The sequence below is a fragment of the Ananas comosus genome, linkage group 14 (genome assembly GCF_001540865.1).
Source record: "Ananas comosus cultivar F153 linkage group 14, ASM154086v1, whole genome shotgun sequence".
In the NCBI taxonomy this organism is placed as follows: domain Eukaryota; kingdom Viridiplantae; phylum Streptophyta; class Magnoliopsida; order Poales; family Bromeliaceae; genus Ananas; species Ananas comosus.
The window spans coordinates 1,218,515-1,243,792 of NC_033634.1; the positions used below are offsets into that span (position 1 = coordinate 1,218,515).

Consider the following 25,278-nt stretch of genomic DNA (forward strand, 5'->3'; position numbering starts at 1 on the left):
TCTTAATAATCAAATAAAAATTTTAATAATACATGTATAATTCTAACCACCTTACTTTTCTTTATTTCGTATATAATCGAGTCATTGCCTTAAAAAGTTATGAGATTATTTTGTAAAAAAGAGGGTTAGTTATCAAATTACAAAATGTTAGAGGTTATTTTGTAAAAAAGTCCCCCCTTCCTCTTCCCCCGCTTCAGGCTCTCTCTCTCTCCGCCGATTACACCATCGCCGCCGCTTCTCCCCGATAACTAGGGTTCTACACTTCCGAAACCCTAGAATCTCTCTTACTGAGCCCTAGAGATGTGAGAGCTCCTACTAGTCCTTCTCAATTCGTGTTCGAGGAATCGCCTCTTTCCTTTTCCTCTAGGGCTAATTGGGTTTTGTGCTCTCTTTGGTTCACAGGTCTCGTCTCTGCGTAAAGAATTTGCCCAAGTACGTCAATGAGGATCGCCTCAGAGAGTTCTTCTCCCAGAAGGGCGAAGTCACCGACGCTAAGATCATGCGCACTAAGTGAGAAAAATCCCATCGTCAAATCCTTTATCACCATTAATTCATGTGTTCGATTCGCTTTTTTAATTGTTCTCTTATGTTTGTTTGTTGAGTTTGAAATGTCTTGTGTGATTCTAGTTACTTCTCTAAAACCATGAAGCTCCTAATTTGTTTCGCTAGTTTAGCTTATTTATTTTGAAGCTGATTAAATTTCTCAACTTGAATCAGTTTCTGTAGCGAAAAAACCTTTCTGTTCAGTTTATATGTAGTAGCACATCATTAATTCATGCTTCCTTTTTTTCGCCTCTTTTTCTGAATATGAAGTATATAACATTTGGATTCTTTTCCTCAAGTCTGGGGATTTGTTCTTATTTGTGTAGCATAGTAGTTAAAATTAATTTCTTTGGTTTTGATTAGAGATGGGAAGAGTAGGCAATTTGCGTTCATTGGGTTTCGTTCTGAGAAGGAAGCAGAGGCGGCCCTCAATTATTTCAACAACACTTTCATGGACACTCGGAAGCTCATATGTGAGGTGAGATGATACCCCATGTTCTTACATAGATAGCTCTTGAAAGATGGCGGAGAGTTATGAAGTATAATAAGCACTTTGTAAGCTTATCTGCCAATTGTAGGTTGCTCGTAAAGTTGGTGATCTGAACTTGCCTCGTCCTTGGAGCCGTTATTCTCTAAAGAGAAGCACTCATTTGAGTCAAAGCAAAGACAATGCTGGTGTCAGTGACCAAGTTTCACTGACAAAAATTTCTGAAGGTGAAAAATTGAATGCTAATCTATGTAAAAGCACTGAAGTTAATGATCCAAAGCTCCAAGAATTTCTCCAAGTCATGCAGCCACGGAGTAAGTCGAAGTTGTGGGCCAATGATGCAATTGGTGCTGGTGACTTTGTTGACAAAGATAGCAAAATCAATGAGAAAGATTGTCAGCAGCCACAGGTGGGACAAAAGCAAGCAGCTCGACCAAAGACTAGAACAACTGATGGTAGCAGTGGCGAACCTGAGGCGACTAAAAGCACTTCTTCTGAAGAAAATGAGGTGGAGGAATCACTGGAAACAAGGGAACATGATCATATGACTGACATGGAGTATTTTAAGAGTAGAATTAAGAAAAATTGGTCAGACGCAGAATCTTCAGACTCTGATGACGAAGATTCCAAAAGTCAAACAGATATGGATATAAATAATGAAAACTCGCCGAGTAAAATGCAAGAGAGAGATGCAAATGGGCTCTCAGTTGGAGAAGATGACATCAATGGAGAGGAAAAGGAGTCTCCTTTAGTAAATTCTGATGGTGAAGATGTTAATAATGAGAATCCAACATCGTCAGTAAGTGATGAGAAGAAACAGGCATTGGAAACTGGCCGGCTATTTATCCGCAATCTTCCTTACACGACTACGTATGGTGTTATACTCTCTATAGTACTTTAGTCGAATGCAGATGTTAGTCCTTTAAATCTATCCTGACTTATCTTCTTAATGAGTAAATTATTATTGATGGTGTCCAGTGAAGAGGATTTGATGGAGCTTTTTAGCCAGTTTGGTGATGTCTCACACGTGCATCTTGTTGTTGATAAAGATACTAAACGGTCCAAAGGAATAGGTTATGTGCTTTTTTCACTTCCAGAATCTGCTATAAGGTAATAATTTTTGTCGCATAATTATACCCGCTATCTCATTCTTACTTAGTACTAAAAGAATTGGTTATATTCAATTTGGTGGAGATATGATAATATCTATATGACATTCTTTGCTTCTTTTTTTTTTTTTTTTCGAGTCATTATTATGTTTGTATTCCATTATGTTGCATTGACACCTTATTAATGTTATAGGGCACTTGAAGAGTTAGACAACTCAAGTTTCCAAGGCAGGTTATTACACGTCATGCCTGCCAAGCCACAAAATGATGAGAAACTTGAGTAAGAACCTTTGTATTATCCTTTGGTACTTCCATTCCTCACAAGCTTGTTTGATTTAACTGTTTGTTTTGAATTCATTAAGGTCTAATCATGTGGTGGAGAATAAGACCTTCAAGCAGTTAAGAGCAGATCAGAGGAAGGCATCTGAAGCTAGTGGTGATACACGGGCGTGGAATAGCTTATTCATGCGTCCTGATACTGTATGTTTATATTCCAGCAAACTTTAATGAATAAATGCATTAAGCTTATTTTCTTCTATGTACTGTTTTATATCGATAGTAGGATGATGTCCTTCGTATTCCATTAGATATATTACTTTTTATGTTATACTCCTATATATAATTTTTTGTAATATATGATTCTTGACTGGAATTTTTTTTTTACTTCATTGGAACTCGATTTAATTGCAAATTAATGTAAAATGGATTTTGTGATATTTGATTCATCATTATCCAATTTCCAATCAGGTTGTTGAAAACATAGCCAGGAAAACTGGCGTCAGCAAAAGCGAATTACTTGATCGTGATGCGGATGATCTTGCTGTGCGTATAGCACTGGGAGAAACACATGTGGTAGCAGAGACCAAGAAAGCTCTATCTAATGCTGGAATCAACATTGCTGCTTTGGAGGAATACGCTGTGAAAAAAAATGAAAACATGAAAAGAAGCAACCATGTGATATTGGTTAAGAACTTACCTTACAGTTCTTCCGAAGGAGATCTTGCTAGCATGTTTGGGAAATTTGGGAGCCTAGACAAAGTTGTTCTTCCACCAACCAGAACATTGGCTTTGGTATGAATCTTGCTTGATTAAACTCTTCACTCTTCAAATTTACATCACCAACCACTTGGTCATTTGGTAGGTACCTTTATCATGGGGCAATGGGTATACCTGCTTTAAATTCAACTTTTAAGTGAGAGAAGGGTACACCGTACACATATTGGTTCTTACTGGCTTGATCAAATCATCAAAAGAAAATCTTCAGATTTACATTTTAATTAGATGCTTTTGCATTCATGTTCCTTTAAAATTATCCGTTACATACAAGCACAACAGAATCCAGAAGATATGTAAATATTCCTTGAAAGTAAAACCTTGTATGAGTGTACCCCTATAATAAGTTGAAAAATGATTCAATTCTTGGGCTGAAAGTGTTATATTTTCGTGAGTACAAGGATTTATATGGAAGAAATTAAGTTTTTGAAAGGCATAGTTTAGAATTTGGAGGGGTCTAAATGCAAATAGATAATTTTGCAGGTGTATATATGTAAATATGTGCTTTCATTCGCCCAAATTCGGCCTTTTTGCGTTACTGTTTTTGGCTGTAGTAATTTATAAATCAGTATCTTCTATTGCATTATTATTCAGGTAATCTTTCTTGAAGCAGCAGAAGCTCGTTCAGCTTTCAAGTGTTTAGCATACAAACGATACAAGTAAGGTTCTTTAGTTTTTCTTGCTTTACATCTAAATTCTAAAGTAATTAAAAACTTGCACTCTTCATACGTTTTTTGGGGAATATGAATGTGGTTGTTCAGTCAACTCCTCTGAATATGGAATCCTTAATGTCTTTTTATCGAATGATACATCAGCTTACATTGTCTCTCATGAAGAGTGCAAATCAAATATGGTTGACTAAATTTTGAAAATGATTATCTTATCTCCCCTTGTTTGTTCTGGAAATTTTTACTTGTAGAGATGCTCCATTATATCTGGAATGGGCTCCTGAAAATATTTTTTGTCCTACCCCACCATCAGCATGTGAGGAACAAAAGAATGTAGTTGGTGAGAAGAATGTTAAAAAAGTTTTAGTGGAGGAAAGCATGGAGGGAGTACCAGAAGAAGATATTGATCCTGATAGGGTGGAGGTTCGACATTTTCTTTGCTCGCCTCTTGGTTGTGAGAATTTTTATGCACTTTTAGACTGCGAAGCTTCAATTTTCAGCAACTTTTGTGGCAATATCGTTCTTTATATTTCGTTATTTTAATATAGGCTATTTGATTTCCTTCTCACTGTAAGCTTCTGTACCTTTTTGAACGGAGATAATTATCAAGGATATTAGTATTTGGTCGCTGCATTTTTTTTTGTTGTTGTAATCAATGCCAGTTGAAGTGCTTTAGCTGCTGACTTCTTCATTCCCTTCTCTTTGTCGCCATACATATTCTTACTACCCATCCATTTAACAAATAATAATGTGTCAGGAAAAAGCTAACATCCGTCCCATATTCCCCCCTAAAAAAAGAAAAAAGAGGTAGAAATTCAAGTACCATTATGAGAAAATGTTATTCCCAGATTATATAGTGTAAACTGATTTCCCTATTGTCCCTCTAATATCAAAATTTCTTTTGCTAGTCTCTTTTTTTAGCATTAGAGTTCTAGCTTTCAGAGCTATAGATGATTGTATCTCATTTCTCCCTATGTTATTGCTTCAAATATGCTGTTGATATTTGATTTTATCGCCAGTGCATTTTGATATCAGACTTCTGATCAATTTCTCATAATAGATCCCGATTTTTTTTATTGTTTTGTCTTTTATTGTTTGCAGTCACGGTCAATTTTTGTGAAGAACTTGAATTTTAAGACCTTGGACGAATCTCTGAAGCTGCACTTTAGTAATAATATGAAGAATGGAACAATAAAAAGTGTAAAGGTACATGGAAGAAAAGCTTATTTAAACAACATTTTTCCGATCTTCCTTGGTCTTAATAATCATATATTTTTATACTTTGAAGGTGAAAAAGCACCTTAAGAATGGCAAGTTTGTATCCATGGGTTTTGGCTTTATTGAATTTGATTCTGTGGAAACAGCAACCAGCGTCTGCAAAGATTTGCAGGTAAACTATTTTAACTCAACTTTTGTGGAAGATTTTGCAACATAAACTACAGACAAATAATTTTGTTCACTTACTGTCATTTGAGGAATTAGGTAACTGTACTAATCTGTAACTTGTTATATAATTTCAGGGGACTGTTCTGGATGGTCATGCTCTTTCCTTGCAACTTTGTCATGGAAAAAGAGATGGTCAGGTTTCAAAGAAGGGTGAAAAAGATAGGAGTTCAACTAAGCTGATCGTGAGAAATGTGGCATTTGAGGCAACAGAAAAAGATTTAAGGCAGTTATTTAGTCCATTTGGTCAGGTAAACTTTGTCCGTTATGGTACCCTGATTAAATTTTAAGAATTTTGCATTTCGAGTTTCTTTGTCAATGTATGGATGAGTTCCAGATGGTTTAATTGACTGCTAGTTTAAGACTAGCTCTGTTTCTTCACAAATCTGATCTTAATCTGATAATAAAAAATGATAATCAGGATTATAGTGAAGAAAATCTTAAAATGGATTATAAGATTATGTAGTTAATATTTGCCACGTTTCTTTTGGAAGTGTTTGGCATCTCTTTGATCATTTCCTAAAGTTTTGTTGCTGAATTCTTCAGATCAAGAGCTTAAGATTGCCCATGAAGTTTCGGAGTCACAGGGGTTTTGCGTTTGTGGAGTATGTCACGAAGCATGAGGCGCAAAATGCTCTACAAGCACTCGCAAACACGCATTTATATGGCCGCCATTTGGTAAAAATTCTCTATTTTTGGAAAATATATAATGTATTTTCTCCATCCAAAATTTGTAATGCGTGCACCTTGTATCCTTCCTTTTAGGTGATAGAGAGAGCAAAAGAGGGAGAGAGCTTGGAAGAATTAAGAGCACGAACTGCTGCACAATTCACAGACGACGTCAGTGGATTTCAGAGACCATCGAAGAGGGCTAAAAAGTGAATCTTATGGATGAAGGTACCATCAATTTTTTCATCATATAGTAGTTTTCGGGCCAAGTCACATTATATGGATGCAGCGCAAAATTTTGACTTTATATAATGGTTCTGTTTGTATTATTAACCGGTGCAATGTCATGCTAAAAAAATGCTGGCTCACTGATAATTTCTCAACTATGGAATGAGTTCATTAAGACAATTTAAAAAGGGGGATATAACAAGAGAGTTGGAAGGAGAGATTGTGCGGCACTTTATTAAGTAGTCCTACATATGTAGCATTTCATATTTTACAAAAGATGTACCATCAAATGAGAAACCAGTTACGGTACCTCCATTAGTTGTACTTGTATGCTTTGTAAATTAGCAACTTATACATCTATGTGTACTCGATAAGATAAAACGAGCAATTGGTAACAGCTAACAAGGGCTCGAATTTGCTGCAACCATTCCGAAGAAAGCCTTCATCTTATGTATTTATGATCTCTCTTCCTGCAACATAAATTACCCAACAGTGAACTACTTGTGGACATAAATATCGAATCAGAGAAAACATGAAATAATAATTTTAGTACCCATATCATGCTTCAGTATCTACTCTTAGAGGTTGAGTCTCGTTCTGTTGATTGTCTAGGGGCATGTACTGTGACATTATTGCCATGATCTCAGAGTCCATGTATGACTATAAAAAAGGAGCATTAGTAAGGTTTCCGGCATGGTAATACTATTTTTGTTGATAAAAGTCGAGGAAATTAAAGTTGATTTAAAGCTTAAAAATGTACCCTGAGCCTGTATTTGTAGAATATGTATCCTGCAATTCCGCCGCCAACGAGACATGCTAAAACCAATACAGTCAAAAACCATCCGAAACTCGACACATTTTTAGCTGCATTACAGAAGCGAAAAATAGTTAAGCAATAATGATATGCAAGAATAAACTATGAGAGTTCTTAAAAATGTGTAACTAATCTGACTAATGGTAAAAGAAATGTTGAATTGCATAATTATGTAATATGCTTTTTATTAACAAGATTGAGGGGGGTATTTATCTCGATAGACAGCTCCAAAATGTTATTTATCTGCAAAATTTGAATAGAAACTACACACGGTGGCGTTATTATGTGTCAGTTTCTAAACCACTAAAAGGATACTATTTAAAGAAGTTAAAAAAATTATAACAAAAACATTATATGTTCAATAGCTTTCCTGCAAATAATAATGCATCCACATGTTGCTACAATCTCTTACCTATGCATGTATCTTGCCCCTTGATGTACAGAAGGTCACCCTTGCACTTGCAGTCAAACCCTCCCCATGTATTCTTGCATGAACATCCTGGGCAAGTGCATGCAAGCTTTTCCTTGCATTCATTTAGATCTGAAATAGTTTTATAGTGTGCAACTTATCGTCATCATCGATCTTATTCGCATCGATCATATAGGTGTAAACAAGGATAGTATTTAAGGAAGAAACACGAGTAATACCTTCGCATTTGTAACCATCACCATAAAACCCCGCAGGGCACTTGCATCCATTTAACTCCGAGTCCTATGAGCATCAGGAACAAAAAACTTGTAAGCTTACCTTAAGAAACTTTAGACAAAGTGCAAAAGAGCGAGGAAAATAAATAAATAAATGAAATGTTTTTGATAGAAAGATCGATCACAGTACTGTGCAAGCTGAAAATGTTTGTCCATCTCTAGTTTCTGACCAACAACCTCCGTTGTTCATTGCACATCTCCCTGGTCCCACAGCTGTAAATTCAATAGAAACATGAACAAAACTATTTTATTCTAAACTATAATAAATTACAAGTGCAGTACCGGAAAAAAAAAAAAAAAAAAAACATTGTGCTGTGACTTGAAGATTTAGTTTAGCTGGTAAGTAGTAAAAGATGTCATACAAACATAGTATTACTTTTACAAGAAGTGTAGCCATCTCCTTGGTACTGAACACCATTTACAGCGGGACATTCACACACTCTTCCCCTAAAAGTATCCTAGTGAGAGAGATTGAGAGTATTACCACCATGTTGTTGAAATCAAATGTTCAAGTTTAGAAAATTATCTGCTAGTTAGACAGTAAGAGAGCAATTTCTTAAACATCATATGGTTACCCTGCAGGCTGTAACATTCAGGTGTTCATCCTGCCAACAGCCGCCATTCGATCTGAGACACTGGTTTGTTTCAATATCTAGGATTACAATGGAAAATGAACACGTATTAAGATACAAAGAAAAATTGCTTAAGCACAGGGTGTAAGATACCAGATATAGTTATAAAGAAACCTGGAGTTAAGCAAACATGAGGTTCAGTGGATTCCTTAAAACCAGCACAGATGGCTTTTAGCACTGCAGTTCTCTCCAATATTCCTTCATACAAGAAAAGGCACTTCTTTAGAGTATAGTTATCATATGCGTACATCTTCATCAAGTGTGTGATGCCAGAGATCTAAAACTGCCTAATATGCCAAGGTTTTGATGTAAAGAGTAATGAATGATAATGTAAAACTGAAAATATGTTGATCATAATCCACTTAAGAATTTATATATGGCCTGAAGCGAACCTCTGTACTGAACATTGTTTATGACCAGAGTAGGCAAGATTGTTACGTCTCCACGAGAACCGTGGCTGACCTATAATACAAGAACAAAGAACCATAATTATCCATTCTAAAATCCAATATTTCTTTAAAAAATGTTTGTAGGAAAGAAGAAAAGCGGATGAGGAAACCTTCTTATTAGATGTATAGTACTAAAATATTCAAATTTAAGGACACGTAACATTTAGAAAGGATGAGTGGTCAAAGGGCTTTTTAAACTACCTGATCTTTTTGCTCTTTCTTCAGAACTGCATTCTCCGCATCAGCTTCTGGATCACCCATGCACTTTGAAATCTTGTCAAGGGGTAAACCTAATACATCAAACCGAAGCGACATAAAATTTTAGTTGAAATCAAAGAGAAGTAAAGAAAGACTAACAAGCTATTCTCGTGCTTGTTTGGCTTGGCAATATGCATTTTGCAACAGGAAATCCAGAGCTTTTGCTGTGGTAGAAGTTAAAATGAGTTAATTCTTGAAAGAAGAAACACTGATTTGAAACTTGTGATTCTTTTATTGCTCAAAGTTGTCGAAGGATTTCAATAGAAAGGCTATCAGTGTTTTTTTCGAATAGTTCTACTTGAATGATACTTCAGCAAAAGCTCTAGTCAGACCAACAAAACCTTTAAGCTTGTAGACCTACCAAGAGACTTGACAATTTCCTGAGCACAATCCCTACTATACTTCTTCTCCTTCATCGAACATCTTATGTGATAATCCGTCACATAATCCCACCAAATCCACGGCCAGCCGCTCTCGTTTGCCACTCTATGAACACAAAGCTGCCTCAAATTCTCTATAACAATATCCTTTCCATCATAACCGACATCCAAATCCTCCTCAGGATCAGGAGCACAGTATCTCCCTTTGTTGATACACTGAGACATACATTGCTTGCTAAATATAAATGCCTCCGGGCAATACCATGTTATGTAGTGAGGAGTAAATTGTGTATACCCTTCCCTCTCTAAAATTTGAGCATGGCCTTTAAAGTTCTGAATAAACTTCATTTGTTCATCACATCGAGGACCGCACTCATCATTGCTATTGGTCCAGAATTCGTACTCGACCCTTTCATCAGGGTGAGGCATTGATTCTCTCCAATCCAACCTAACCACGATTTCCTCCGGTAACTTTGCTAATGCCTCTTTTAGTGTGTTGCCAAAGGACTTGTCAATGAAAGAAGAAGGGATAGTTATCTTGTCGACGTATTTGTTGTCTTTGGTCTCTTCAGGGGAGTCCATGGTGAGCAGAGGCTCATCTATGTTGTCTGCGACTAAGACTGCGGCTGCACCGGCATTCTGAGCATGCCATGACTTGAGTGCAAAGTAGCAACCTACAATAAAGGGGAAAAGTTTTTAGTTCCCCTTTTAATGTGTTTGACAGTAGGCGGGCTGAGTCATCTAGTTGTTGTTGCCCAACCAAAAAATACTTTTAAGGATTATTTTTATAAAGATGAGATCAAAAGCAGCTTATGACATGAATTAAATGCAAAATTACTGCATGCAGAGCATTTGATCAAGCTCTCTCTCTGTATACAGTTTGATTGGAACAAATTTCTCAATTTTATAAATGTTTCGCCAGTAAGCATAGTATTAATTACCGCTATATTTGTAACACAAAGCTGTTGCTGAAAACTAAATTGAGTAAATTGTCCGATGTCGAAACAAATCAAACAAAAATCTGAAGAACGAAAACGAAAAGTCAGCGAGAAAGAGATAAAGAGATAGATAAAGAACCTCCGCGATCGAGCAGAAGGACTACGGGCCGTCGCGTCTTCGATTTGAAAGGGGCATCGAACGGCTCGCAGCCGGTGGTCTTCTTGTCGGGGTACATGATTACGCCAGTTAGTGTACCTCCGTAATCCGGTATGCCGTAGTTGGCTATGGCGGCTTCGTGGCGTCCTCTAATGCTGTGTGGCGATACCACCCTCACTCTGCTCTTCTCGACGATGAACCGTCCAGAGACTGAGCTGACGGTCGCCACCACCAAGAGGACCAGAAGGGCGGCGAGCCATTCTCGGCGGCTCGCCATTTAGAAACAGATAAATTGATAGGTGTAGAGATGGAGATTGAAGGAAGAGGATACAAGGGGAGGGGGACAAGAGAAGGGTTCTAAGTTTGGTTGGTTAATAGTGGGGGAGAGATTGCTTAGTTTGCACCACAGCTTGGTTTGTAAATTCTATGTTGGAGAAAGAAGGAAATGAGAAAGGGAGGGATTGCTTAGCTTACATTAAAGAGAAGATGATGACAAGGTGAGGTGAGATGTGAGGGAGAAATCAACTACCTTCTTGTAAGGTGAAAGGGCCCGTTGGAAATTTAAAAATATCTTTTATTGTGTCACTTATATGACCATATTCATTTTCCTAAATGACAGGCAAATCCATGCGGTTCTTGTCATGAACATGCTAATAAAAAAAATCATGTGGGTCTGTTTGAATATCCGAATAAGTTATTCAATAATAATTTAAGTAAAATTATAATATATTTTTTTCCATATGCAATCACTGAATTTATTGATAGTTCACAGTATGATTCTGAAAACATTCATCAACACAATAACTTATCCTATTTTAAAAAATAGAATACATAGATACTTAATCACACATCTCATCTGCCAATTATGATCTTGAATGAATGAAATATATATGTATCAAATAAGGTGTCTATGGATCTAAATAAACAATAAATGAGTATAAAAAAAAGTGCATATGTGCCTCTTTTTTTTTCTGTTTATTTATGGGCATATTGGTCATTTGAAGAGTCATGGTCACCCCCTAGAGTGCAAGACAAGCTAGAGTTTTTCTCTTAGGAACACTTTCCAACTGACCATTAGATTTGACAAGAAAAACAAGAGGAGAAAAGAAAAAATTAGTACCTTTAATTTTGCTTATTCAATTTTCTTTTTTTCTTTTCTGAGAAAACAATTCAGTTTCCACATCCCAAATTTGTTTTCTAACTATTTTTGCCCTATTAGTGCAGTAGATTTATTCTTATAATTCAGTTCTGTTGGAGAATTATTTTTCTTAAATAAAATCAGGGATAAATATCAGTCAATCTTGTTGATGCAACATTGATGTGACCATAACCTCTGAAGGATACATCCAAAGACTTTGACCTGGTAAATATTAAACTTTTCTCATGTCACAATCTTCGTCCCATTAATACTTAAAACCTAAGGTCCTATTCGCCCTTAATACACGTTGTGCGTAAGAGCTTCTTAGATAGAGTTTTTTGAAGAAATTTTAATAAAATGATCAAGAAAAACACATTTATCTACTGAAGAAAAGGAAGCTTTATCGTAACTTCTGTTTTCAATCAGAGAAAAGCTCCAAAAACAAGGCTTAACAAGCACTAAGAATTGTTTCAGCACCTAGATGAAATAGATATAAAGACATGGTATAAATATTGGGATATTTATTTTCATAGCAATTCAATAATGAACAAAGGATATAAATATATTCAGCCGAATACTCTTCTTAATCCTATAGGCAATAAAGAATTTATGACAAATCAATAAGTAAAATTATCCAAGGGAAGCAGATGTAGTGCTAAGAAGTATAAATAATGTTCTTTGATTTAAGGTCAACAGTTATTTTAGGCACCGCTTGGATGGAGGATAAGGGGAGGGATAACCCCTTATCCTCCTTTATACCCAAACACAAATTTTTTATTCGTGAATAGTAATTCTCAGGTACCTGAAATAAGCTAACACCTCTATTTTCTATATATAACTACCCACTATTTTTCTTTTTCCATATTATCTATTCAAATGCTATTTTTTTTATCCCCCGGGAGCAACCCAATTTTTATCCAAACGACTATTTTTCTTATCCCCATACTTGTATCTATCCCTGTAATAACTAATTCTTTCTTACACCCGAACCAAATGAAGCCTTAGGGATTAAATTGCCATTTATTTGATATAAAAACATTACATTCAGTCCTACAAAATTAATAAGATTTATAGCTAAACAAACAGAATATTATTCTAGTCATTGAGTTGAGTCATCACCAATTCGATTGAACCAGATATTTAATTCATTTGACGACAATAGCTGATTTAATTAAGCAAATGCTTTTTTTATAGTGTTTGGTACCATTACATGGAGAGAAAAAAAAAAGCCCATTGTTAATGTAAAGTAGGGAAAAAAGGAAAAAGAACAAAAAGAGGAGTGTAGAGACAAGTTCAAATAAGTCTTCATGATGTAATCTAAGAAACTTCTACAAGCATACTTTTTTCTAAACAAATGAAGTAATTTTTGTTTGTCCATTCATCGATATTACTAATTTGTAACAAAGATAACTTTGTTTGCAGAGAGTCAAACACATGTAGTCGACAGCAACACAAAGTTTGAAAACAAACTTGCAAACCGACCAACAACTGTATAATTTAAAATTATCCTGTCGAAAGAAAGAAAGAAACAATGAAGAGCCGTCGGAAGGAGATAACAAAACAGAGAGCCAATGTTTGCTACTTTTCTCAGTTTAGCGTCTGCTAGATTGGCTTCTAAAACAGCCTAAAACAAGTAGAAGACGACATTTTTTAAACAAAAATCTAAAACAGGAAGTTTAAGTGTCATTCTAAACTTGAGAAATGAACCTCTGAATATTCTTAAGCCTCTTTCTGAAACTACTATGAGGTCAATCACAACTGCAAAAAATATCACCTCCTGCATGAGTAAGGCATTTCAGAATATCCCAATAGACACACAGTTCTACCGAAATTATAAGAGCCGCTCAACTGTAGATTTTAGCTAATATTGCTTTCAACTAACCTTTTTCTTTTTAACATAACAATACCTTTGCTTTCAACCTCTACCAAGCCCCTAGACCATAACTCAAAAAAGCTAAAAAGAAAAAGAAGGCACCAAATCGTGTAGTGGCAGAGAACATGCTTGTATGCTACTTATTGGTAGATAGAGATCAGATGCGTGCATGATTTTAGATTTTCTAAAGGACAACTTCTGTGGATGAAAATCTAAGGTTGGATTTCATACCCAATTTGTAACTAGGGACCCAACTCCATTAGAAAATCCATGTCCCAATACTACCATTTCATAACAGATAAAAAGGGGGGTGGGGGGTAGCTATCAGAAAAGAACAAGGATGAACAAATGTTGAATCTATTATGTAAATAAGACATCGAAGACCCAGATTGACCCAATTTCTGAAAATCCCTAATAGCTCAATCTTCTTCTAGTCACTAGAACAGCTACTACGCAGTCTATAGTGTTACGTACCTGACTCGGCGCAACCCGTCGATGACGATATATCGCTGAGATGAAGGACGGCGTCGAGGATGATGTTGCACGTAACAGCTTGCCTCGGAAATAATCGGATTAGGATTGGAGTACTCGGATAAAATAGATGAGAAGAATAGAACGAGAGAATAGAGGAGATAAGAAGAGGTAGGATTAAGAAGAGGGATTAAGAGAATAGGAGATGATAAGAAGGAAGAAATTTCATTAATTTTTGCCTAAAAAAAACATCCTTGTTACACCCTGCTCTCTTTATTCATAATACTAAACAAACCCTAAGTCTAATTGGACTTCCCAAGCCACCTAACCGCTCCTTACGCCCGAATCCGCTAGATGCCCGACCCGCCAGAGCCGCCTAGAACCCGATCGCCTCCTTAATACGCGCCTTGTCGGATCGCCACCTCCTCTGTCCCTCTTCTAAACTTCGTCTCCTCATACCTGCGCCTTCCATACTGCCACCGACTCCCTCGCCCTCCTCATCGACGGCCGATGCTTCCCCACCTGAGGCTTGAGACAAAGAAGAAAGCTAAGCTCCTCTCTCCTTCTTTTTATTACACTAATTCCTTCTACTGCTGCTACTAATCCCCTTTCTCCTACTTAACAGGTGTAACAATCCCCCCTACTAAGACGATCCTTGCCCTCAAGGATCAAAAGAGGGATACTGACTTTTGAGGAACCTCTGATCTTCCCATGTTGCAAGCTCCTTGGGAAGGTTTGCCCATTTTACCAAGACTTCGGTCGTGGCCCTGTTTCCGTGCTCCACTGTTCTCTTCTCCAGTACTTCCTCTGGTTCTGCTATTAATTCCTCCTCTTCTCCGATGGATGGTTCCGTCGGGGACGCCTGAACTGCAAGTGGGGGGCTTTTCTTTAATAGAGAAACGTGGAACACTGGGTGAACCCTTGATCCTTCTGGTAACTGTAGCCTATACGCAACTGGTCCGATACGCTCCAGTATCTTGAAAGGACCAAAGAATCGTGCCGAAAGTTTAATATTTTTCCTTATCGCCACCGTTGTCTGTCGATAGGGTTGTAATTTAAGATAGACCCAATCTCCCACCGCGTACTCTCTTTCCTTCCTATGTTTGTCTTCTTGTTGCTTCATCCTATTCTGGGCTACCTGGAGTCGATCCCTCAGCTCTCGAGTCAATTGTTCTCTGTCCGTTCTCCACCCCTTAAACTCCTGAGAAGTAGCCATATCCAAGGAGATCACCAGATGATTTGGGGGTGGTTTACCGTATAGCGCCTCATAAGGGGTCATACCGATGGAAGAGTGAAAGCTAGTATTATACCACCATTCTGCTAAGGCTAACCAGGCGTGCCATTTTTTTGGATGCTGAAAGCACATGCACCTCAAATACGTTTCTAAGCACCTGTTAACTCTTTCAGTTTGGCCGTCGGTTTCCGGATGATAAGCTGAGCTCATGTGTAGCTTCGTTCCCATTGACTGAAACAGTTCTTTCCAAAATTGGCTCACAAAAATTTTGTCCCTGTCAGAAATTATTCTCTTCGGGCATCCATGAAGCCTATAAACCGTCCCCATAAAAGCCTTGGCTACGTCTGAAGCGGAGAAGGGATGTTTCAAGGCTATGAAGTGCGCGTATTTAGTGAGTCGATCAACCACTACCATTATCGTATCTTTACCCTCTGATTTAGGTAACGACTCTATGAAATCCATGCTTACATCTTCCCAAACCTGATGAGGAATAGGCAGTGGTTGTAATAAGCCAGCGTAAGGAGTCCCGTCCACCTTGTTTTGAGCGCAGACCGTGCAATTCTTAACCCAGTCCTCCGTTTCTTTTTTTAACCCGATCCAAAAAAAATGTTGTTTAACCCTCCGGTAAGTATTTTGTATTCCAGAGTGGCCCCCCAAGGCTGAGTTATGCATTTGATCCAAAATTCGTTTTCTTAAAGGCCCAGCCTCTCCAATGTACAACTTACCTTTGTAGCGCAACAATGAATTGCCATATGAGTATTGACCCTGAGGGGCGGTCTGCAGGATTAACTCGCTTATTACTTTCTCACAATAACTATCCCCTCGATAACTCTCCAGCACCTCTTGTACCCAGTCGGGAATTGCTGCGGTGATGGCCAAAGAAACCCCTTCTGTTTCCACTCTCCTGGACAGTGCATCAGCCGCGACATTCTCTCTCCCTTTCTTATATTGTATGGAATAATTAAGCCCCATCAACTTTAACATCCCCTTTTGTTGCATTGGCGTCGATATCCTTTGCTCCAACAAGTGTTTCAAGCTCTCATGATCTGTTTTTATCACAAAAGGGTTGGCATTTAAGTAATGTTTCCACTTTTGCACAGCCATGAGTATTGCCAAAAATTCCTTTTCGTACGTTGATAACCCAAGATGCTTTCCGCCAATTGCTTTGCTCAAATATGCTATCGGTCTCCCTTCTTGTGACATTATGGCCCCTATCCCTGTACCGCAAGCATCAACTTCTATAGTGAAAGGTTTACCAAAATCCGGCATGGCTAATACTGGAGCTCTAGTCATCGCCGTCTTCAACTCTTCAAACGCTGATTGGGTTTCCTTGTTCCAATGGAACTGATCCTTCTTAAGTAGCTCGGTCAATGGTTTGCTAATCCTTCCGTACCCTCTGATGAACTTCCTATAGTACCCGGTGAGACCCAAGAACCCCCGGAGTTCCTTAACGGATCTGGGTATCGGCCATCTTGTCATAGCTTCGATCTTCGATGGATCCGTGGCTACCCCTGCGGCAGAGATAATGTGGCCAAGGTACTCTACTTTGTTCTGCCCAAAGTAACATTTGCTTCTCTTGGCATAGAACCTGTGCTTCCTCAATTCTTCTAGTGTGATGCACAAATGCTTCGTATGCTCCTCCAACCCTTTGCTATAGATTAGTATGTCATCAAAAAATACCAAAATAAACTTTCGTAGGTAGGGTTCAAACGTACAATTCATAATGGCTTGGAATGTTGCCGGAGCGTTGGTAAGGCCAAAGGGCATAACCCGAAATTCATAGTGTCCCTGGTGCGTTCGGAATGCTGTCTTAGGAATATCCGACGGTTCCATCCTAATCTGGTGATAGCCGGACCGTAGATCTATCTTCGAAAAATGTGTTGCGCCTCCCAATTCATCCAACAGATCGTCGATGATAGGAATGGGGAATTTATCCTTAACAGTGGATTTGTTCAGTTGCCGGTAATCAATGCACATCCTCCAACTCCCGTCTTTCTTTTTAACCAGTAAAGCAGGTGAGGCGAACGGACTGTTACTCCTCTGTATTATCGAGCTACCCAATAATTCTCTTATCTGCTTCTCAAGCTCCTCCTTTTGCTCATGTGAATATCTATACGGCCTTACGTTAATTGGAGCGGTGCCCGGCTGCAGCAAGATTCTGTGGTCCTGGACGCGGGATGGTGGTATTCCTTTCGGTTCTTCGAAAACATCCGAGTAATGCTCCAACACCTGCTGAATGCAAGGAGGGATTTCTGCCTCAGCTTCGGTTTTGTTGGACACCGTTTGATGGCTTATCAAATAACACTCCCCGGTACTCATTTCTTGATTCCATTGGGCTGCAGTAATCAATTTCAGTTTAGCTCCCTCTTCAATCCCCTTCAATTCCAACTTCTGGCCTTCCTTCATTATAGTCACAGAGTTTACCAAAAAATCGAAGGTCACCCTCCCGTAGGATTTAAGCCAGTCGATGCCTAACACTACACTGACCCCTTCGATTCGAATTACCCTTAAGTCTGCTACAAACCTCTGCCCTTGCATTACCCATGAGAATTCGGGACATTTGAGCTTGCTTAACATTTTGTGTCCGTCAGCTATGGTTACCACCAAAGGTGAAGTTGCTTCCATTCTCGCTCCGACTTCCTTAGCTACCCTTAAGTCGATGAAACTATGCGTGCTTCCGGTATCGATTAGAAGGGTGAGTGTTCTACCTTTTGCTTCGCCCCGTATTTTTATGGTGTCTTGAGGCTTCTCTCCATTCAGCACATGAACCGAAACTCCGATTTCTTGCGCCTCTCCGCCATCAGGTATAGTCCCCGGCTCTTGCTCCCCTTCTCCTGTGACTCCGTTACTCATTTCTTCTTGCAAACAATCTTCGTCGTAAACTTCGATAATTTCCTCGGTTGCCTGTAAAGTGTTCAATGATTTATTTGTGCACACATGCCCCGGATGGTACCTTTCTCCACATCTGAAGCATAGCCCTGCTGCCCAACTTTGCTCAATGAGCTGTTTGTCGACTGGGTACTGATTTGCATGATTCCTGGATGATGTTTGGTACGGAGATTTTGAATTCTCACTAACCTTAGTAACTCCGATCCCTCGGTTGCCTCTGTATGACGAGCCTGATTGGTACGGACCTCCAGATCCCTTAGGTACATACTTGTTTCTTCTAGTAAGTGCGGCTATGGCTTTTTCATGCAATTGCGCTTGTTCATAAGTCTCTTCCAATGTATTCGGATGGGCGATGTCTAAGAAGTGAACCAGCTCATCTTTGAGACCGTTAATGTAGCATGCAATGAAGTACTCTTCGGTCAAATGCGGATTATAGTAAAGTAGTTGGAACCTCAACTCCTCGAATTTTTCCTGGTATGCCTCACATGTTCCTGTTTGCTTCAAGTTACTGAATTCACGGATCAGATATCTCTCCCCTGTTGGCGCAAACCTCCGACATATCGCTTCAAAAATTCATCCCAAGATACCATCTGTTTATTGATGAAGTACCCCTGCTTCCATGTCTTCGCCTTACCGTTTAAATGCATCGTCGCCACACTCAGCCATTGATGTTGAGGTATCTGGTATAGCTCAAAGTATTGTTCGCAGTTTTCGATCCAATTCCTGGGATCTTCTCCATCAAATGACGGAAAATCCAAACGAGGGTAGGGCAAGTGATGATGGTTGAAATTTCGATTACCCCACGGTGAAATGTGTTCTTCTTCCGTCTCAGGCGGTTTGCTTGGAGTCGGTAAAATTCCCTTGCCTTTCCCTTCTCTGATTGTTAATGGTGTGCTACTACTTCCAGGTTTGAACTTGCGGTCGGAAAAAGGCGCTTCACCTTGATTCTTGAGGGCAGGCGGCTGAGCGGTTATAAGCTTCAGCATCTCCTCATGCCTCCTGTTGGCTTCGGCTTGCAGTGACTCAAACTGCTTCTGCCCGGTGTCCCTCACTTCGGCTATTTGTTGGGTGAGTGCTTCTACATTGGCCCGATGCTCAATTCCCAGTCTCTGATAATTCTCTTCCAAAGAATGGATATGATCGCTAATATCTCGCAACCGTGTTCCTTCGGCCATTTCTATTTCTTCCAAGTATTCTTTCGGATTAAATTTAAATTTGTTGCCTCGCTTGCCCCCAATCTTGTTGCGATGATGAAACCCCCCGTCTCGGTGGGTGCTCTGAATGAAAACTTGGGTGCCTTGTGATTAAGCGATCTGAGGAGTGGGGGTCTCTTCCTCGGATCAACGGATAATCTCAGGTTATTTGTGGTGATTTCTTTTGTCCAACTCTGATCTCAATGCAGAATCGGCAGCGCAGAAATCTGATTCGCGATTAAACTCAACAATGTTGAGATTGGAGTTAGAAAGCGATTTTACCACATAGGACTGGGATCGTACCGCTCTGATACCAATTGTTACGTACCTGACTCGGCGCAACCCGTCGATGACGATATATCGCTGAGATGAAGGACGGCGTCGAGGATGATGTTGCACGTAACAGCTTGCCTCGGAAATAATCGGATTAGGATTGGAGTACTCGGATAAAATAGATGAGAAGAATAGAACGAGAGAATAGAGGAGATAAGAAGAGGTAGGATTAAGAAGAGGGATTAAGAGAATAGGAGATGATAAGAAGGAAGAAATTTCATTAATTTTTGCCTAAAAAAAACATCCTTGTTACACCCTGCTCTCTTTATTCATAATACTAAACAAACCCTAAGTCTAAGTGGACTTCCCAAGCCACCTAACCGCTCCTTACGCCCGAATCCGCTAGATGCCCGACCCGCCAGAGCCGCCTAGAACCCGATCGCCTCCTTAATACGCACCTTGTCGGATCGCCACCTCCTCTGTCCCTCTTCTAAACTTCGTCTCCTCATACCTGCGCCTTCCATACTGCCACCGACTCCCTCGCCCTCCTCATCGACGGCCGATGCTTCCCCACCTGAGGCTTGAGACAAAGAAGAAAGCTAAGCTCCTCTCTCCTTCTTTTTATTACACTAATTCCTTCTACTGCTGCTACTAATCCCCTTTCTCCTACTTAACAGGTGTAACATATAGTAGGAGAAAAACTCGGACTTAATGAAAAACACCAAAAAAAAGCAAAAAAAGCAGGAACAATAACTAGTCCTCGAACTATCAGAATCCCAGTTCTTTAATTTCGTAAAATTATTCCGCTATTGAAAAAGCAAATCACTCCCCTGTCACAAGTTCTTTAAGTTAATTTCTCCCCAAGTGGTTCATCTCTCTCATTTTCATATTATTCTCATACTTAAGTTCTCGATCTCCCTTCGGACAGAACATCAAACTGCTTTATACTACTGCATTCTTGACTCATATTAATTTAGATGGCAACTGCATTCGTAAATCAGATCGAGCAATAACAATGTGACCACAAACGCGACAATACCAAAAACAATTTACCACCAGTTAAATATATACATCTATAGTTTTATCAGAGGATCGCCAAAACTTGCATACAGCATCCTACCTATGAAGACCATCATATCTTTAACAAGAAACCGTCAAAAGCAGAGAGAAAGCAAGAAATTTATTAAAAAAAAGTACCCAATTTTCATCGCGGCTTCTTCTATTCAGCGGGCGGCCAATCGAGGAACCTGCGGCCCTGAAGCGACGGCGGCATGTAGGTCTGCGACGAGCAATCCTCGTGATCTGGCGGATACAAGTAATCCTTCCCATAGCCGAATTCCTTCATCAACCTGGTGGGCGCATTCCTGAGGTGCAGCGGCACCCCCTCGTTCCCCCCGACCGACTCCTGCACGACCCTCCTCGCCTCGCTCAGCGCCCGGTAGACCGCCACCGACTTGGGCGCGCGCGCTAAGTAGGCGGCGCACTGGGCGAGGCAAACGTCACACTCGGGCATGCCAAGGAAGTGGCACGCCTGGTAGCAAGCGACGGCGTGGCCCAGCGCGGCCGGGTCGGCGAGCCCGACGTCCTCGCTCGCGAACCGGACGAGGCGGCGCGCGATGTAGAGCGGCTGCTCCCCGCCCTCGAGCATCCGCGCGAGCCAGTAAATGGCGGCGTCGGGGTCGCTCCCGCGCATCGACTTATGCAGCGCGCTGATCAGGTTGTAGTGCTCGTCGCCGGCCCGATCGTACGCCAGGTGCTTGCACTGCATTGCTTCCTTGGCGCGGGCGACGGAGACCGCCGCGACGGTTTCGGCTTCGCGGTCGCCGGATGGGGAATTGTGTTGCGCGGCGGCCAAGGAGGCGGCCAGCTCTAAGGCGTTGAGGGCGACGCGGGCGTCGCCGTCGCAGTTGAGGGAGAGGAATTCGACGGCGTCGGGGTCGACGGAGACGGGGGAGCGGGTGGTGAGGGGGAGGCCGCGGTCGGGGTCGGAGATCGCGCGGGCGAGGAGGGACCGGACGTGGGCGGGGGAGAGGGGGCGGAGGGCGAGGACGCGGCAGCGGGAGAGGAGCGGGGTGGAGAGGTGGAAGGAGGGGTTCTCGGTGGTGGCGCCGAGGAGGGCGAGGGAGCCGTCCTCGAGGGCGGGGAGGAGCGCGTCCTGCTGGGATCGGGAGAAGCGGTGGATCTCGTCGACGAAGAGGACGGTGCGGGTGCGGGGGAGGCGGCGGCGGGCGGCGGCGGCGGCGTCGCGGAGGTCGCGGACGGAGGCGGAGACGGCGGAGAGGGGGACGAAGAGGCAGGAATCGGAGGAATTGGAATTGGAGAGGGCGCGGGCGAGGGAGGTTTTGCCGCAGCCCGGGGGGCCCCAGAGGATGAGGGAGGGGGAGGGGAGGGGGAGGGGGAGGAGCCGTGGACGAGGAAGAGGGAGGCGGGGCCCAGAAGGTGGGGTTGGCCGACGATGGAGTCGAGGGATGTGGGGCGCATGCGCTCGGAGAGCGGGGCGAGGTGGGGGCGTTTTGAGGAGGAGGAGGAAGGGGAAGAGTTGGGGCTGATGTTGGGGTTTGGGTTGGGGAGAGGGAAGAAGCGGGCGAGGGTGGGTTGGGAATGTGAGGCGGAGGAATGGTTGTTGTTGCTGCCGATGATGGGGGAGCGTTTCGTAGTGGGGGTGGAGGAGGATTCGGAACGGGAGAGGATCCAATCGGCGGCGGCGGATGCGGAGGGGGAGTGGCCGCCCGTGGCGGCGAGCGCCTCCGAGGCGAGCTCTTCGGAGAAGCCCATGCTCAGAAGCTGCTCCATCGCCATGGCTCTGCCGCTTCTGCCTCTTCTTCTGCTGGCGGTGGGGTTGCCGGTAGCGCGGGAAATAATCACATGGCGGGAAGGAAGGAAGAAAGCTTGCAACACTCAAACAGTGGAGGCTATGTTACGCCCCAATAGTCCCACATCAGTGGGATATTGATTCCGATAAATTTATATGAGGTCTCGCGCACTAGTAATAATAACCGAGCTTAAGTATTTTGGGCCGATGATTTTGATCCAACGAGTTATTATTGCTAACGGATCGAATCGTTAATAAGTCGAAAGTGTGAGATCTACACGCCGGTGATTTGAGCCTAACAAGTTATTGTTGTTAGCGGGTCTGTGGTTTGGGCTTAACAAGTTATTATTGCTGGCGGGTCAGATCGTTGCAGACACGCCAGATGCTTGAGATTCCTTTTTTTATTTCCTTCTTTTCAGTGGTGGATTCTTTTTTTTCCTTTTCTTTTTTCTTTCTTTTCGGTGGTGGATTCTCTTTTTCTTCCTTTTCTTTTTTCTTTCTTTTCGGTGGTGGATTTGGAGCTGTTTTGTGGCTTTGTGGCTTTTGAGATTTTTTTTTTTTTCCCCTCATCATGTAGAAGTTCTAGACTTCTGTTAGCAATTATTTTATGAATCTGTTTTGTGGTTTTAGAGATCTTAAAGCTGTTTTTTTTACCTTTTTTCTTATTTCTCATGTTAAACTTCTAGACTTCTATTCAGTTTAAGATTCGATTTCTTGCAATTCTGTGATCCTCTAACCCGTAACTGCTAATTTTCAACTTTTCTCTATCACTTCTCAAAGATCTCAACAAAAGCACTCATTTTTAGCTTCGCACCGCATTTTGGCTTCTCACCATGCTAACAAAATAGAGGTCGAAAGCACTACCATCTTAGACGGAGCTTTCGCAATGTCTATCATGTACTACCAAGGGTGCTTTGAGAGGCAAAGGTTGAAGCCTTGGTATTCATTCGAGTCCCAGTAATGCATTAGATTCATCTCCACATCCAAGCAAGGTACAATCATTATCAAAAGGCATACAAAGTAGGAAGAGAAAAGCAGGAGAGCACGAAAAAGGGTGACATAAATAGAAAATTAAGCAAAAAGATTCTACAATTCTGGGAGTAGATTCAACTTTAAAGAGAGTACATGCCCTAGTCCTGGCACTAACAGAACATATTCATATCCTGTGACTCTTCCTAATCTTTCCTCTGCCATGCTTCTTCATTTTCTTCAGCCTCAGCTGCTTCTTCATCTTATTCTTCCCAATGCTAGCAACAGGTTTTAAGAGAGTCGCAGAGTCGACACCTTGGGAGGTTCCTCCATCAGCCATCTCCACATCTGTTGAATTAAATTTAAACAAAAACACAACTAAATATAGTAAGAAGGTTGCGGCAAACAAGTTATAGTAAGAATTGTAAAAATTAGGCAACAAAGAAGACCCGGAGCAAAGTAGCTCCTGATATACATAAGAAAGATGCAATGAAATTACTGCTGCATAAGCCTATGTAGAACAGATTGGACACTAAATTGTACTACAGGCTTTTAAATAGAAAGGCCATATGAATGACTCTACTCATACAGCAATTTTGCAGAAGCTCCAGCTAAGTTAATCAGACCCAAATACATCCAAACAGCAAGAGTCACTGCGATCCAAGGGTTTCTAAATCAAGGATCTTAGAGGTCGTATTTCTTAATCCCTTCTTTTTCGAGACATCAGATCTCTTAAACCAATACAAAGATAAACTCTTCCTAGGTTACTGTGTCAGATCAACTATAGTGCTGTTGTGAAGAAAGGAATTCTTACTATCACTCTTCAAGACCATCAACAATTGATTAAACAAAGATTTCTACAGTAGTAAGTCCCTCTCATTTTTACTGGATAAGGTCGCAGCAGCTTCCGTGAGAAATATCAACTAAAATGTTTAAGGCAATACGTGTTTTGCATAACCCTGTTATCAAAATTCTTACATATTTTCCAAATTATAATTCGGCCCATCCACTCGGAAGAAAAAAAAGGGCACACCATTACATTATAAAATTCATCCATAGAACATAGTAGTAACAAGTATACCAATGCACAACAAGTTGAGTATCTCAAGCTATACGGACCTAAACCTACTGAAGAACCTCTCCTCATAAACCAAACAAGTACTCCTAAAATCGACTAGGTTTTAATCCAAGTATCAATTTAGAGACATATACCAAAGAAATCGAAGCGAAACTTCCTTGATTAACCAAAAAAAAAAATCCATAATATAAAGATTCTACATCAACACAACCTAGGGAGAATCAACGTAAAAGTCGCACCTTTACGAGTTAATAACACTTCAAACCCCAAATTATAGCCATATGACAACCAATTACGCGTTGAAACTATACAAGAATGAGGAAATTAGGGATCACAAACCCATGGCGGTGGAGCGCTCGTCGGAGGCGGCGGACGGTGTACGGACGGGGAGCTTGGGGGCGGCGAGGGCGGCCTCCTGGGCGGCGAGCTTCGCCGCTTCCTTCTTATCGTAGAAGGGCTCCGCGATCTCCCTCCGAAGCGTCCTCAACCTCTTCTTCTTCTTCGACCTCAGCGACTTCGCCATTGCTCTCCCTCTCCCGAGCTCGAACGCTCGCGCTGGGGTTTCGAAGAAGGGGGTCTAGGGTTTTGAAGGTGCAATGCGAGGTCGGAGGGCTTGTTATTTGGGGGACGTAGTGGGTCGGGTCGATTAAACTATGTTCGTATCAAAAGATTCAAAACCCGACTATGATATATTAACGGGTCGGGTAAGTGTACTCATGCCCGAAACAGCTTCGTGTTTAACACTTTTGTGCGTGTGTTAGCTTTGGGAAACAATTTATTTAACAGCAATTAACAAAAGGTTCTTATAATAGTGA

General features: G+C 41.0%; 4 protein-coding genes across 4 annotated transcripts; 1 reads left to right on the plus strand and 3 right to left on the minus strand.

Moving 5' to 3' along the window:
• Positions 126 to 6,515, plus strand: LOC109720592 (multiple RNA-binding domain-containing protein 1-like). Its single transcript, XM_020247822.1, has 15 exons — positions 126 to 302; positions 403 to 510; positions 907 to 1,021; positions 1,122 to 1,900; positions 2,009 to 2,140; positions 2,333 to 2,419; positions 2,502 to 2,619; positions 2,887 to 3,210; positions 3,787 to 3,851; positions 4,112 to 4,283; positions 4,962 to 5,066; positions 5,149 to 5,250; positions 5,381 to 5,554; positions 5,850 to 5,981; positions 6,069 to 6,515. Coding segments are annotated over exons 1-15 (2,532 nt in total). The 5' UTR covers positions 126 to 300; the 3' UTR covers positions 6,186 to 6,515.
• LOC109720593 (vacuolar-sorting receptor 7-like) lies at positions 6,408 to 11,171 on the minus strand. The gene is made up of 13 exons (XM_020247823.1): positions 10,516 to 11,171; positions 9,420 to 10,112; positions 9,002 to 9,090; positions 8,744 to 8,813; positions 8,466 to 8,549; positions 8,295 to 8,371; positions 8,096 to 8,177; positions 7,850 to 7,932; positions 7,663 to 7,726; positions 7,427 to 7,555; positions 6,961 to 7,064; positions 6,754 to 6,860; positions 6,408 to 6,670 (listed from the first exon to the last, which is right to left on the minus strand). The coding sequence occupies exons 1-12, from the start codon at positions 10,808 to 10,810 to the stop codon at positions 6,759 to 6,761; spliced, it is 1,872 nt and encodes a 623-aa protein (XP_020103412.1). The 5' UTR covers positions 10,811 to 11,171; the 3' UTR covers positions 6,408 to 6,670; positions 6,754 to 6,758.
• On the minus strand, positions 20,631 to 22,736 carry LOC109720594 (ATPase WRNIP1). The gene is given in 2 exon segments (XM_020247824.1): positions 20,631 to 21,987; positions 21,990 to 22,736. Coding segments are annotated over 2 exon segments (1,578 nt in total). The 5' UTR covers positions 22,404 to 22,736; the 3' UTR covers positions 20,631 to 20,823.
• LOC109720595 lies at positions 23,361 to 25,066 on the minus strand. Its single transcript, XM_020247825.1, has 2 exons — positions 24,803 to 25,066; positions 23,361 to 23,733 (listed from the first exon to the last, which is right to left on the minus strand). Exons 1-2 carry the CDS (start codon positions 24,984 to 24,986, stop codon positions 23,573 to 23,575), a joined length of 345 nt encoding a protein of 114 aa, XP_020103414.1. The 5' UTR covers positions 24,987 to 25,066; the 3' UTR covers positions 23,361 to 23,572.